This window comes from Carassius gibelio, chromosome A7, assembly GCF_023724105.1.
Source record: "Carassius gibelio isolate Cgi1373 ecotype wild population from Czech Republic chromosome A7, carGib1.2-hapl.c, whole genome shotgun sequence".
In the NCBI taxonomy this organism is placed as follows: domain Eukaryota; kingdom Metazoa; phylum Chordata; class Actinopteri; order Cypriniformes; family Cyprinidae; genus Carassius; species Carassius gibelio.
In genome coordinates, this window is record NC_068377.1 from 34,275,773 (window position 1) to 34,291,715 (window position 15,943).

The window sequence follows — 15,943 nt, forward strand, 5'->3', positions numbered from 1 at the left end:
AATGATGGAAGGAGCCATTTATTTGATTTGTTTGCAAAAGTCTTGGACATTAAACACAAAACTGATGCATTGTCACATGGTCCACAAAATAACTTAAAAACTGGTTTATTTGTGCATTGAGTCTGATTAATCTGTGTATACAGAATAATGTCAGTGTTGGGAAGAAACTAGTTACATGTAATGGCATTATGTCATTTAATTGCAAAAATAAATGTAACTGTAATCCGTTACAGTTATTAAGAAAAAAGTCTAATTATGAAAATGTTAACAAAGGGGGTTACATCTGAATATTTTCACACACGTATATACAGATTCAGCTGTTTCTTTCTTTTTTTTACCCTTATTGCTCTGAAATATAATGTTTCAGGAGTTTAGGACACATGCTTATTCGAAATTGTATTGCCTATTTGGGCTTCTGTATATGCATTTTTCTTTTTAAAGTTTAACTGTTTTTTTTTCCAAGGCATTGTCAGATGCCAGTTTTTCTATGCAGAGATTTCATTTCAAAAACAGTCTCAAAGCTATTCAATTATTTCTTATGATTTTAAATCTGAATTTAACTTCAGAACGATCTCAAAGTAAAAAGAAGAAAGAAAAAAAAGTTGTGGCTGTGATTTTAAAGTTAAATTATTATAATCATAATTCAAGTGAAGAAGGATTTTAAAAGTCTGCCAGTAATCAGTGTTGTGTACCACTGTAAGGTTAACCCTGCCTGCTTTAAATGTTTGAAAATGATTAACAGTTGAAAACATTTGTTAGAAAAGTAATCAGTTGCAATACTTTAATAAAGTTATTGAAATAGTTATATTACTTATTACAATTTAAATAGAGTAACTTGTGATCTGTAACCTGTTGCATTTCCGAAGTACCCTTCCCAACACTGCTAAAGTTAATTGCCTAAACAATCCTGGGCAAAAACTGCTTGATATCAGTTTTAATGGGGAAATTTATTTAGTTTATTTAAAGGAATAATCCACCCAAAACTGAAGATTTACTTATGAGTTTGTTTCTTCATTGGAACAAATTTTGATAAATTTAGCATTACATCACTTGCTCACCAATGGATCCTTTGCAGTAAATGGGTGCCGTCAGAATGAAAGTCAAAACAGCTCATAAAAACATTACAGTAATTCACAAGTAATCCACACTATTCCAGTCCATCAATTAATGTCTTAAGTGAAAAGCTGCATGTGTTTGCAGTTTTAACGTTATAGCTGCATTCTGGCGTTTTAACTTTAAACCATGACTTCTGACAAAAAATGTGACTCCATAATCCAAAATCCACCAACTTATTTGTTTAGAACTGTTTGTCTCGCTTGCAAACGGTGGTTGATCTGTGTATATTTCTCTTCTGATAATATTGGAGAAAGCAATATTATGAATAGAAGACTACTATTTCAATCTGAAGCATTAAAAACATCTTAATCACTTTTCACTTCACGTCAATTGATGGAGTGGAGTGGTGTGGATTATTGTACTGTTTTATCAGCCGTTTGCATTCTGACGGCACCCATGTTGAATTAAAATAATGCTTAAAGTGTTTATTTGTAAATATGTAAAACATTAATTTTGTGTTTGAGTTGGCATTTAATTATAAATGTAAGAATTCAATAAAGAGGACCAAATAAAAAGCCTTAGATTATAATCTTTATAATAGTATCCACAATGTACAGACATAAAGTAATAAATATTTTCTGAAGCTGCCGTCAAACCATGGAGCCAATGATGGAGCCTGGTTCCTGCCTGCAGAGACAAATATGTTTTGTAGAAAAATGACAGATCAGTGACGGATCAACAATTACTGTATGCAATTGTCTATGTGCTTAAGAGTCCAAATAATGAGATTGTTTGACCTGGAGCGGCACTGCTTACCTCTGTGCTCAAGCATGAGTTCACCTTCATACTGGGCCATGCCAAGTGCTTGTCTTTGTTCGCTGTCTAATTCTGCCCACTGCTCCTCTGTCACGGCACAGGCTTGTTCAGAGCTCAGCCAAGACAGCTGCGTGGCACTGAATACCACCTAAAATAATGAGAAACATGATGAACCAATGTTGGCAACAATTTAGGGTCTTCCTTGTTGATTTTTGGTTGGAAGCTCTCAGTTTAAGGCAAGTCATTTACAGAAACACATAGCACATTCAAGGCCACTACAAATTCATTGACCTATGACTTGCATATTAATTCTGGTTTAAAGTTCACATGGTCCTGCTTGGATGCTTTTAGGACATATTCACATACGAAGTGTTACTGCATTCATAAATAACAAAAATGCCTGTTTTTAAAAGTGGGGTTATTTTAAACAAGATGTAAGGCATCTTGATGTGGAACCATGACCAAAATGTTTGCCTGAATGTATATAGCAGGGGTGTAAATAAATAAATAACTGCATTTTTCAATAAATAATTGAAAAATGCAAGTTTTCTGAATAGTTTTAACATATGAACTGTCTAAAGGTTTAGTCATGTTACTGTTCCTCTGCTAATTTCATGGATCTTTTAATAGGAAAGATTGAGAATTTCACCTGGAGGCGAAAGATTTGCCTGTGCAGATTTTGCAGATGGTTCAATCACACAGATTTGGTGCATTGACCAATAAAAAGCTGCTGTGTTCAAAAGCTCCTTCTCTGTGAGCTATGCTTCATGCAATCCAACACAATTGACAATATACAATGCACCTTTTTTGTGTTCACGTCTATAGTTTGTTTTGTGAATTTTGGGGGAATCCATGCGATCCAGGCGTAAGATTTCCCAATGCAGTTTTTGCAACATTCGTATTTGTCACACAGATTAAACACATTTCCCGACAGAAATCGGACTGGTTTGAAGCGACTTCTGTGTGAGTTGTGCATCATAAATGCTACACTTATGACAATGATGGATAATAAATTTTGTCAATAGAATAGAGATGTATGAAGCACTTCTTATACAGAAGTTTGCATCCAATTGCAAAAGTGGAAACCACACAAAACTCTCGATTGCAATAATTCTTAATGGAATGACCGGATTGGTCGAGCAGCCGTACATGTGACCTCACATTTAGACAATTAATAAAAGAATAAAAAGTGCAAATCACTCACAGCAAATTTTCTTGGAGGTATAAGAGTAATAGCTGCTGGAGTAAGTCCTTCCACTTGCTCTTTTATTAGTGCAGACAACACCAAATCCTCCAGCCCAGCTGAAGACACAGAATCAGTTTGTCTTATGTTTTCATAAGCCTGCCCAATTTGGCATGTGTATATTGTCCATTGAACTGACTGAAATCGAATCCACCATGAGTACCTGCCAAAGTCCCAATCTCAGTGAAGACCTCAGAGCCCCAGCTGCTGACTGGACCAAAGCCCAGAGGATTGGACAGGCGTGACGTCAACGCCTCGCTCTGCTGCTCAGAACACGGCAGAACCAGATCCCTCAGAAACAAAGTGGCCACACTAATGGACACAAACACAATGCTTTAAATGGGTTTGGGAGAATCATTTTGTTTTTTAATTGCATCCACTTATTTTCCCCCAAACCTCAGGTTGAACGGATCTAGGCGGGACATTTCAGAGGAACTGAAGCCACAAAGCAGATGTCCAAAAGAAACAAGCTCCACCACACCAAGATCTTCAGGCTTTTGTTTAAGTCGCTTCATTATACCAAGGACAACTGCTCTCATCTGTTAAAAAATAAATAAATAGAGGTAATGTATCTTTCATGTTAAGAACTTCAGGCTAATCCGAACAATTGAAAACATACTTTCTTTGCACTCCACCCATTGAATCTCCCAAGATGGGCCACCACAGCCAGATTGGACAAATTGAGAGCCTGTAGCTCTCTTTCGCCCATCTCTGTCACTATACAACCCAGTTCCAACACCTGTTCAGGTCTAAGCTGCCTCACTGGCTTATACACCTAAAATAATGGTTGTTGTATGAGATAAAGCATTTTATAATCAACAAACAAAAGCATATGGACAAGCACAAGCAGCTTAACCGGTCTGAGCTCCTTCCAAATTGCTTCACGTTGCTCGGCGTCAAGTGAGTCGTCTTGACCGATGAACTCAACACACATCTTCAGCTCCCTCTTCTTCATTCGGTTCAGCTGATAGGACCTCCAGGCCGATGGAAATGTCCCTTTAATGTCTGCACAGCTTGGAATGGGTCCTGGTAAGCAACAATACATGATTGACCTTTCCGAAGAAGTCATAAATGATATCTGTAAATGAATAGAGCACACAACTCACCCCTTCTCATCCACCATCGACCTTTAACAATCCTGTGGGTGAGACCGTTCATCTTTTCTTGTAATCCTTTCAGGTCCGAACAAGCCTTTCCCAACTGGCTGTTTTTCCAAAGCCACTGGCTCATCAGAACCTGCTCAATTGTGTCTTTACCTAAATCAGCCTTGAAGGAAAAATGTAGAGGGTTTATAAGATGATAACCTGCACAATATTGAGCTTTAGTTGAGTGGAAAGGCCTGTGTTTCACTTACCAGTGGTAGGGATCTTATCTGCTGAGGTGAAAGAGTGAACAGCAGTCTACCCACATGCTCAACATTCCCAACCGTCCATGTTTTCGGATCTCTATAACAATAGGGACTGTCAAATATCCAGTACAGATGCAATTTGTATTTCTCTTGCAGTGAGGAAACACATTTTGCAGGTGCAGTTAGTACAAAGCGGTTGTCAACCATATGAAAATGCAATGACTTTGTCTCACCCCAGCATGCTTCTCTCTGTGAGCAAAGCTGCTATTTGTCTGAAGGTGTCAGAAGGCAGGCAATATTGTTTCAGTTCCTCTAGTCGCAGTTTCAGAGCCTCTCGGTCCATGTGAACTAACACGTCCCTGTCCAGGAAAGGCAGAAAAGGACCGAGTATGTCCATGGAGGCCCCGGTGAGGCCATTTTCAGAGATGCCCTATCAATGGAGACAAAAGGATGGAAAAGAAGGACTTCTAAATGTGTATTAAGTCTGCACAATTTGATTATATGTGATATTTGACTTGTACTGGATTTGGCATACACTACAATTCAGAAGTTTGGGGTCAAGAGTTTTTTTGTTTTGTTTTGTTTCTTAAGAAATTCATACTTTTATTCAGCAAAGGTGCACCTAATTGATCGAAAGTTATTATAAAGATGTTTATAGTGAAATAAAAGAATCTTGGAAAACAGTATCAAGGTTTTCCAAAAGATCAGAATGATTTCTGAAGGCTCATGTGATACTGAAGACTGCATTAATTACTGCTGAAAATGTAATAATTGTAATAATATGTCACAAAATTGCTGTTACTGCATTTTTAATCACATAAATGTACCCTTGGTAATCATACGAGACTTTTCAAAACATACCAGACCCAAACTTTTGATCGGCACTGTATATGTCTTTCAGTTTGAACAAAAACCTGATACAAACCAAATTTATATAATCCCCCCCCCCCCCCTTTTTTTCTTTTGCAACAGTAAAATTAGATTTCACATAGGATTCTCTCTCTCTCTCAAAAAAAATAAAAAAATAAAAATTGTAATTAAATTAAAATTTGTGCAAATACCAACTAATGGATGAGGGCATAAGTTGTCTTCGTCATTGTAAAATGTTATGAAATGTTCCACTGTGTTGAAATTCAAAAGTTGAAAATCTGCAATGATTTTGTGCTTACGAGTGCATCGATAGCTTTCTCTGCTAGGGCCGTTTGCTTGTGTCGTGGGAGCTGGAGAAAGTCAATGAAGTGTTGTCGAACATGGTCCAGTACACTTATGAGTGAGGAGTTCGACAGGAGCTCCATCATAGTCAGCCTGAGAGACACAGTGCAACAGTAGGACCATGAAACTAAATGAACAACCAGTGAGAATCTGTGTAGTCAACCACTGATCTTACGGTAATCCTGCAGCAAATGAGGGGTCCAAGTCATTTAGATCAATATCAGGCCGTTTCCGCAGCTCCAACACAATGCATTTCCTCTGTTGAAGAAAGGACAGCATTAAAATAGTCAGTGTGACATCAGTGGTTCAACTGTAATTTTATGAAGCTATGAGAATACTTTTTTTTTTACAAAGAAAACAAAAATAATGACTTTAACCAACAATTTATTGTCTCCCCCACCATTCATTCTGTCTATGGAGAAAGCGGATTTCATCAAAAATATTGCATGTAATGACAGAATTTTCAGTTCTGGGTAAACTATTCCTTTAATCAAAATATCATAAACTCTGCATTTTGCCTTTGGACAGCAAGGAGTTTTAATGGTAAGGTGTATATTGAAAAGATTTCTTATATTCTTACCAAACCAGGTCTAAGTCCTCCTGGCAACTTAGTGATGAACTGCAACAATTCGGAGAAGCCTGAGTCATTTACCCAAAGCTTCAGCCAATCACAGCTCATGCCACCAGCAATACGACCTAAAGCTCTTCAGTGAGAACCAAACATTTTCGTATGAATGTTTTTACATTTTAAAACAATACACCGGCTTGCCAAGACCAGCATTAGTTTACAAAGTAAAATATACTGTAGATGATGAGGCTAGTCGACCAGTCAACAATCATAAAGTTTAGTAATGCTAGATATCACTTACAGTAATGACACTCCTGTGATGTTCACGGTCCGCTGAGTCATTTTGAACAGCATTTGAGCCTGTTGTGTCAAATACAACAAGTGAGTCTGAGAAACTGGATCGCCCTCAATGTTGTATCTGATACACTTTTGGCTGAGACAAGGTCTCTTTAATGTGGGTGATTATTAATTTATATTCCCTCGTGGAGCCTATCGTACCACATTAAGAGCAATTTGCTTGATGGCCGTTGAGGGACTCAGATTATTATTTTACTGAAAGGCTCCTTTGAAGCATGACAAATAATCCACAAGAGAATTTAAGATTAGTTTTGTCTGGCAAGAGCAGTACAGGGCACTGAATGTAATGTACAGAGTGCTAGAGCTGAATATTTACTGCTTCTATAGTTGCTTTAAAATTGAAATTTCTGAGTGAAAATATACATGTAATACTGAAAAGGCCTGATGTTCTTGGACAGTATTATCTGAAGTATGCTTTGTGCATTAAAGGCAAATTTAAGTGAAAACAAGTTTCCAAAAATGAAATTAGGGTTGTACCTGTTGGTGAGACCATGGCATATCCTTATACAGAGATATGTGATGAAGGACTGTCTCTCCATCCAGAACTGACATTAATTTCTTCAAGGAAACGAATGGTAGAAGACATTGCAACTGCCGTGTTATATTTGCAGATGTTCGTTCCAGAGCCTTCAAACAATCAGCATGTGTTATCATACACCAACAGACCAAACCAAATCTAATGCATAAACACAAATGGAAAATTGGGAATTGCTGATTGTTTTGTGCTCAAGCTCTAGAAGTCCCAACCTGTTGGAGTGTAAAATGGACCATCGCTCGATGAGCAGGTTGCAGGTCAGCCAGCATTAAACTCCAACACAGACAATCAGGCGCAGACTCAGGAACAACCAGCTTTCTCAAGAAAGAAGGCCCCAGACCCGGAAACAATGGCTTTAATCTGCATAGTGTGTTGGCACTGAACTAAACAGGATCGAGACTGTGAATACAAAACTCACTAAAGGTATGCATCGTAACTGGACTGGTATACTGCTTACATTTGTTTCTTCTGCTATTTTGTTCAGTATCTGGAATGCCTGCATTAAAAGAAATAGAAAGGTAGAAGATTCAGAATTAAGAATTTGGATTGACAGGATAGGATCTTTAAAAATCTATCTCCATGGAATTCTTCCATTCCACAAATGGTTCTTCACTCTTAAAAATAAAGGTTCCAAAAGGTTTTTTTTTGTTTTTTTCAGCGATACCTTAGAAGAAGCATTTTTTGGTTCCCCAAAGAACCTGTCAGTGAACAGTTCCTAAAAACAAAACTTGAAGAACATCTTTGTCCAATGAAAAAGATCCATGATTGGTTCTTCAAGGGATCACATTTGCCAATAAAGAACCTTTATTTTTAAGAGTGTTCATAGTACAAAAAAGGTTCTTCAGATTGTTAAAAAATTTCTTCACATTAACTTTTTCATGAAAGGTTCTTTGAGGAAACCAAAAATGATACTTTATTGCCAAAAAAACACACACTTTTGGAAGTTTTATTTGTAAGAGTCAATTAATCAATCAATCATTCATTCAACCATTCAAGCTTTTACTCTACATTGCATACCTGTGCAGATGGGAAAGTCGGTACACCTGGCAGAGTTAACAGATGCAACAACTCATTTGAGGACAGCGGCTCCAAAAATGAAGCGCCCAACTGTGGCAGCATACCATGCAACGAGGCCATTGCCGACGCTGATAAGACACTGGCATTTAAGGATTTAAGGGCCGTCCCAAGCCAAAGCGACAGCTGCAGATAAAATAACTCTTCATGAATAACACTTGAAATATTATTACACAATGCACAATATCCAGAAAATCAAGTCTCACTCTGCCACTTCCACCGACGTGTCCCTCTGATACACATTGTGCCAGCTGCTGCCACAGGACTGGTGAGAGATTCGATGAAGACAATAACTGTTGTAAGTCCTCTGAGTTCAGGTAGCATATGAGAACTCCTAACCTGTTGAGAGAAACATGGTGTATTGTATATTTGTACATTTATAAATGTCAAATGATATTGGAATTGGATTCGTACCTCATTATGTTGTTACTCGTCAGGTTCTTCCCACTACCAAATACAGTACGAAGTACATGGCATCCCCTTGTGGCATCCAGACTGCTGTTCCCCAGCACCTCTATTAAGGGTGTGAGCTGTAGGTCAAACAATCAGATGTTACTTTCGATATGAAAAAAACAAGCAGGATCCCCTGATGGATACATACTCACTTGTTGAGATGTGAGCTGCTGAAAGTGACTGACTGGGAGATGTGGAAGTAGAGGCAGAATGGAGCTGAGGAAGTATGGAGGCCATGAAGGCACATCTCCAGCTATACTGGACTGCAACAGGCGTTTTACGAAGGCTTGTTTTTGTGGAGACTTCATCTCAGAGCTGTGATCACTTATGGCCATCAGTCTGAAGGGAGTGAACATAATAAATGAATTAGAAGGACACTGGGCTAAATCATAAAATAATATAGTTTCGATACGATCCACTTACACACTTTCGTTGACCATGAGAGAGGCAGGGAAGGTCATAATATCTGAGACAGACATGTACGGTATAAACTGGGAGAGGTCGATGAAAAGCTCTGGTGTGACACGTGGAAACTTGTGAATGAAAGCAGCTGTCATGGTTTCCATGGCCTCTTGTTCTTTTGGAGAGACCTGTGAATGACACCAGTTTTAAGTAGGGATGTATTATATATATGAGTATTGTATTGATTATTGGCTGACATTAAACTGTTTTTCAGTCAGTCATCGGTATCGGTCAGCATTGTATAATCTATATACAAGCATTGGTTTTTATTTACCTGTATAGTTTCCACTTGGAGTTGATCCCAACTCTGATGAACATGGGAAAGGAATCTTTTCACAGCATCTTTTTCCGCTGACAAAACTACACTGCGAAAACTCTCTCTAGGCATCTGTAGGTATTCCTTGGAGTGTACAAATGTCAGAATTAGATATTGTCAAATGTGTACTGACAAAATAGTGCAGTTAACTCACGCCTGTGAGTTCTATTTGCCTACTAACCTTTAAGAAACTACAGTTTGGAAAGTGATATGTGTAACTCAAGGGTTTTCAAACTCAATTTTTCAAGATGGTGCTAAAGTAAAATAATGTATACAATCATAATAATAAAGATAATAATAATTGTTATAACCATAAAAAATGAATACATTCCATATTATATTTCAATGTTCTTATGATTTTAGCACAATGATAATTTTACAGTCATGCCTTTTTATAATATCATGCTTTTTTTTTACACTCTTAAAAATAAAGATTCCAAAAGAGAATTTTCACAGCATATGCCATAGAACAACAATTTTGGCTTCCATAAAGAGTCTTCCAGTTAACACTTCTTAAAAGAAAAATGTTTTCTTAGTTTATAACATTTTAATCATCTTAAGAACCTTAATCCACTACAAATAATGTTTGTGCAATGGAAACGTTCCATGGAAGTTAAAGGTTCTTAATGGAACCAGGGATGCCAATAAAGAACCTTTCTTTTTAAGAGAGTATTTTATAAATAGTATCCACTGCAAAAGGATATTTACTGCTCTTGGCATCAAACGTACAAAAAAAAAAAAAAAACCTGCATTTAACTGACAAGATGATTTGTCATCAGTGAGAATAAGTTATACCTGCATTAAAAATCTTAACGCAGAGGAGTTGCCCTCTCTCTGAATGAGATCCCACAGGACAGGCTGCTGGGGAGAAAAGCATTTGAAACTGAATGCATGGTAACATAATAATAATAATAATATACCAGCTTGAAAATATATGCAACTTTTAAATGCATGACATACACTGAAACAGCTCAAAAGATCCTCTTTTAAGGTTGAGTTTCGCTCTCTCTTCAGGAAGATGGCAACAGTTTGAAGGACACTTATTGATGCATCGGGTCGTAGAGTAGCCCAGAAGGAAGCATTGTCCTGGAGGCTGGACAGAAGAATGGCCTGACCCAGGCTCTGACGCACCTCTTGTTCTCCCTCCTCAATACCTGCTGAGAGCCCCACCACAAAGTCCAACACTCGAAGCACATAGCTCACCGTAGCTAACCATCCCGTGCGTTCATCCACTGTTCCTTCACATAGTGTGATCTTATGAAGGGTGTCTTGCAGAAAGGGCAAGAGGTTTACACAAAGTTGAGAGGTGTCAAAGTCATATGGCGCTGGCAGCATGTCAAACAGCATCTGGAGGACGCACTTGGCACCCTGCTTCTCTTCAGAGTTCAAACAGTAGTCTAAGAGTGAAGGCTGCTTTTGAACCAATGTGAGGTACAGTGTGACATTTTTGCAGATGTAGTTCTTCAAATCTGCTTTACCGCTGCAAGTCTCTAGGGCGGTGGTGTTCATAAAATCTTCTTCCTTCCAGTTCAAGTAATCACAGTTTTCTTTGGGGACCCCATGAGAGTGATTTGGGATGACTTTGGAGCAGTACTCCGCCGCCCAGCTCCCATCTTGGGGTATCTGAGATGTCTCATTTCCACACAAAGAGGCTGTAAGGGCTGTGTTATTGGGCAGAAAACACCTTCTGAAATCCTGGGCAGTTAGAGTTTTGCTGCTTAGCAGTGCTAAGCAATCCTCAGTGGGGTCTGGAGGAGATCCCCCCGAAACATCGTTGGAGAGTCGAAGACAGAGGTCATCAATACTTGACTGGTTGAGGTATTGGTAATCCTTTGTAGCTTCTGCCTGAGAAAAGTTTGCAGCAAGGTAATTGTTAATACAGAAAACGTTAACGCAATAGTTCACTCAATAATAAAAATGTTGTCATCGTTTACTCACCCGCCTCAATCCAAACCATAAGACTTTGGTTAACAAAAATTAGGATATTTTTATGAAACCTAAGAGTTTTGAAAGTCCAGGTTACTATATCTTAGAGGTTCCAAAAAGATCATAAAGGAATTCATTAACAAATCCTTATGATTGAGCGCCATGAGCTTTTAAATTTGTGTGAAGACAACTATTTTATATGATTGACAAATTTAATTTAGCTTTAATTCACATATAATCACACATACATAGAGTGCATCACATATGGTAAACATGGAAGGTTGTGCATGCATCATGCATTAGAAACAAATGAGTTTTTTCTGATTCTGATAAAATTGGTTATCATGCATGCATTGTGCACATACATTTGAGCTTGCATGTTTACCATACATAATGTGCTCTGTATATGTCTATATATGTATATATAAATGCTTAAATAAAATCGTTTAATCTTGAATTACACCATTTTTTAATGGAATTTTTGGCTCTTTTAAGTTTTGGTTACTTGGACTTTCAAAGGAGGGATAGAAACCTCTCAGGTTTCATTAAAAATCTTTTAATTTGTGTTTTGAAGATCAACCAAAGTCTTGCATTTGGTGAGTGAATATACATTTTTGGTTGAACTAACCTTTTATTCATAGAAACTTAACTAAAAAAAAGACTAAAAGTAACTGTGTACCTGATGTGCATGCTGCAGCCAGAATGTAGAGTTGGCACACACGGTTTTGTTAAACTCGTGAGCGAAGAATTCACTGCAAACATGAACCCAAAGAAAATCTTCCTCTGCTGCTGAGAGGTACCAAGCAGCATCAGAGCAAGTCACATGCAAGTCTACCCCAAAATGATTGACTTCTGGTTCATGTGAGCCATTCTCTCCATCGAAAAGATTACAGTAGAGGAACACAGTAAAATTCGAGACACCCGTGAGACCAGTAATAGAGGCATTACAGGCAGCTTCCAGAATCTCTGCTGAGGGTGAGGGGTCTGAATCACTCCGCTCGTGGACTTCTGGCTGGGACTGGTGAAGTTTAGGTCTTCTGGATGAGTGCTGAGGTTTCAAAGTCCTTGTCTCCTCTTTTGGAGAGGGGCAGGTCATCAAAGACGGCCTGCTGGGTAAACCATCTGACCTGAAACCCATCGCTTGAGCGTTCCATGTCAAGTTATGTCTAATTCCCCTGTACAAAGAGGACAAAACTGTTCATTTACAATAATCCTTACCATGCACTTATAGTTTAATAATTCAAAGTCTTGCTAATCCTCATGACACTTACCACAATATTAACTGCCTGAGGTCACCTTTGCAAAGAAACACAAGTGAATGGAAAAGTTCTAGGTGAAAAGTTATATACAAATCACAGATGATAGCAAAGCACTGTTGATTAACTGAGGAAAATGGAGAGCCGGCCACTGTATTATACAATTAGCCTTGATGTAACAGCATAGCTGTGCACATAATACCAGTGGTATATGGTTACCGACATAAAAGAAACAGGAGATTATCTAGGCTATAAGATTTAGAGTAACAAAGATCTGGTTAATGACCAGCTAGGCCATTGGGATTTCAGTCAAGGTTATGACCAATTAATAATTGAATTGAAGATGCCTTTTAAAATCACATATAATTTCTTTAAATCAACTGAAGTTGAAAATCAGATGCAGAATAGCAATTTGAATGGGAATGAAGTGCATTTGAAATAGATAGACAGACAATGGATGGATGGATGGATGGATGGAATGTCAGAATGGTAGAACAGTAGATAGAACTATAGATGCAATTCAGTAAGAATGTTTTCCTGACATTCCAATTTAAATGAATGTTCCAGGAAAACCATTCTATCCATTATGTTGGTAAGAGTCTATTTAAAGTAGCAGTAATATACTTGCCTACAGAACATCTTCCATGGTGACTGTACTGTGGTTCGCCCACCATGCTGCTTACATCATCTAGCAGTGCCTTGGTCATATGTGAAACTTTTCTTCTCAGATTACCGTACACACTGCGGCCGACATTGTGCAGAAATCCATGTCTGAGGTTATCCAAGCCCTGCAGGAGGGCAGGATTACGCTCCGCGAACTGTACTGCCCTTTCTCCTGCGCTTGACCTCGACAAAGCCTGAAGAAGCAGAGTCTGCATTGAAACAAGGCTTTCTGAATCAGTGCCTGATTGGTTCGACAAGAGCTGCTCCTCACGAAGCACCTCGGGTGGCACGAGGAAGGGTTTAAAACGTCCTGTAGAGAGTGTGCCGTCTCTTTGATTGTTTTCTACACTCACTGGGTGTAGACTGACCACGGGTTTCCAGTTCCTGGTCTCCATAAACCTAATGAGCTGCTCAAGCCAGCTCAGGTTGAAGGCACAATCATTTCGTCCTTTCAGGACACAGATGAATCCCTGGAGACCTGCGACGGCCTGGCCGTACGTCCCACTGACCAGAGCTTGAAGAACTGTTTCGAGCAAAGCGCTTATAGTCTTCCAGTTATGGGAAATGAAAGTCAAAATGGGTTTTTGGGGCTGGTGTTCAGTGAGGGTCAAAATGCTTTGCACCAAACCCAGAAGTCCATCCCAATGTGGGCTGCCCCGGAGCGACAGAAACAGATCCTGAAGCCTGAAAGTGGGTCGCGGAGGACTCTTGCCATCCCATAATCCGAGTGATGTTTCCCTTCCCGTCTGAAGAAGAGAGTAGAGCAGGTTCTCCCAAAACTGGTCATCACCAAAAGGTTGCTGCCGATCATCTAATTCTGCACTCATCTCTTGCAGATACATGGAGATGTTATACAGGAATCCTGAGAGCCTGTTTCTATCAAAGGCTTTGTTTAAAGATGGGAGACTCTTGCTTTTCCTTGGCAGGACACCTAGAGACTTGAGGCCTCCCATGATGCTCCTCACTACGGAATGAATTTGTTGATCTTTCTGTCTTTCTGTTGGTGGTTGTGCTCTGTGTGGGTACCATCTTCCACCGTTCCTCCATATCTCAACAAGCTCCTTCAAAATCGCCTCCTTCTGGTCCTCTTTTTTGCTGGCTAACATGAGGGAAACACTGACTGAAGTTAGAGTGTGAAACAAATTGAGTCATTGTACAAACAAACAACAGGAACAGCCAGTGTTTTCTTACCTCCAGCAATGCCTGACACTTGTTCCAGTATGAGCAAAATCACTACAATTCCCAACTTGCCCATCCTAAGTTCCACTGCCTCAAGGAAGAATGGACGAAGTCATTTTAATGTCTTTAAGAGTGCATTTGTGTCCCTTTAGGAGCTGACCGAGACTTTCAGGGAGTAAAGTGTCACACTGTGGAGTGCACATGAAATATTAATGACTATCCACTGTCACTTGGCTAAACTTTCACAAAGAAAAATGTGCCACTTTCTAAACTAAACAAAAGAGGTTATGAAAGAACTACATGAATAGAAAAAAAATTAACAGGATTTTTCCTTAAACAAAATAAATAATACAAACTCAATTTGGATATTAACTATTGCTACAAATTAGACTGTAAATTATTATTATTATTTTCCAAATTTACATATATGCATCTTGTCTTAAAAAACTAAACATAAAATCCAGACTTTTGGAATATACTATTAAAAATGAAATGATTTTTTTAGTACTTACAAGCAGTAAGTGTAATCCTGTCAGTATCTGTGGAAATAGGATTACGCGTAAATGTGAGCAAATTATTTCTCCGTCCTACTCTCTACATCCTCCTCTCTCAGCATTTGTCACTATTTGATCCGATCCCCCTCCCAGTCATTGAGATTCAATTGGATCCTCAAAAAGCACAGCTTCATGTTTCAGCGACATCGTCCCGTCATGTGCCAGCTGACTGTGTGCTGGAGGGAGAGACCAGAGGCTCAGGGATGTAATATGAGAAAAGAGAAAGGCCAAGGAACTTTAAGAAGGTATACTCTTGTATCACAAGGCAATTTCATAGTAATTAAGATTACAGGAGTTACAAAGGTAGGTTATAACTTCCGACTGAGGATAAAAAAGGGCGCAGTTGATGCACGATAGATAATGCACTTGTACATAATTCTGCATAATAATAACAATTCAAAAATGTATGTAGCTCAATCTTTATGTTGTAATGACAATTACTAATAGTGTTTTTTTATTTATTGTTTACATACTACTGTATAAAAATATATAATATCATAGTATTTTGAATATTTAAATTTTTATTTTAGCTTAAATCTTAGTCATTGTTATGTGCCTTTGTCATTTCTATTTGCTATTTGTATTTCTATTTAGCTTTAACTTATTATTATTTCATTTTTAGTTTTAGCTATTTTAGTACAGTTTATTTTACTTTTTATTTTAATTAATTACCATGGTAACATATTGTCAGGGACAGAGGACTACGGAGACAGAACTGCAATACAGATGACAAGTTTATTGAAGTGATGTTTAAAGTAGAGTGAAGGTGAGATGAATGGTAGTTGATCACGGATATGAGTCCAGTGCACACAATGGATGGTTTGCCAATGGTGGATTCCTCGAGGAAGATGAAGGTCAAGCGGTTCTGTGTAAACAGAAATAGATATGGGTCAGGAGAAGTCGCAAGCATAAGAGTATGCCAGTA

At 38.4% G+C, this 15,943-nt stretch overlaps 1 protein-coding gene across 1 annotated transcript; it reads right to left on the bottom strand.

The window, feature by feature from the left end:
* Positions 1-1,634: 1,634 nt before the first annotated feature.
* Positions 1,635-15,205, bottom strand: LOC128016353 (stereocilin-like). The gene is made up of 30 exons (XM_052600835.1): positions 14,977-15,205; positions 14,477-14,652; positions 13,251-14,384; positions 12,638-12,662; positions 12,046-12,541; positions 10,401-11,285; positions 10,236-10,298; positions 9,399-9,524; positions 9,086-9,252; positions 8,815-9,001; positions 8,624-8,739; positions 8,416-8,548; positions 8,153-8,335; positions 7,593-7,631; positions 7,348-7,518; positions 7,078-7,227; positions 6,545-6,603; positions 6,256-6,379; positions 5,851-5,933; positions 5,633-5,768; positions 4,697-4,893; positions 4,470-4,560; positions 4,222-4,381; positions 3,972-4,141; positions 3,735-3,890; positions 3,512-3,654; positions 3,279-3,427; positions 3,077-3,174; positions 1,873-2,020; positions 1,635-1,743 (listed from the first exon to the last, which is right to left on the bottom strand). Exons 2-30 carry the CDS (start codon positions 14,538-14,540, stop codon positions 1,649-1,651), a joined length of 5,748 nt encoding a protein of 1,915 aa, XP_052456795.1. The 5' UTR covers positions 14,541-14,652; positions 14,977-15,205; the 3' UTR covers positions 1,635-1,648.
* Positions 15,206-15,943: the final 738 nt, after the last annotated feature.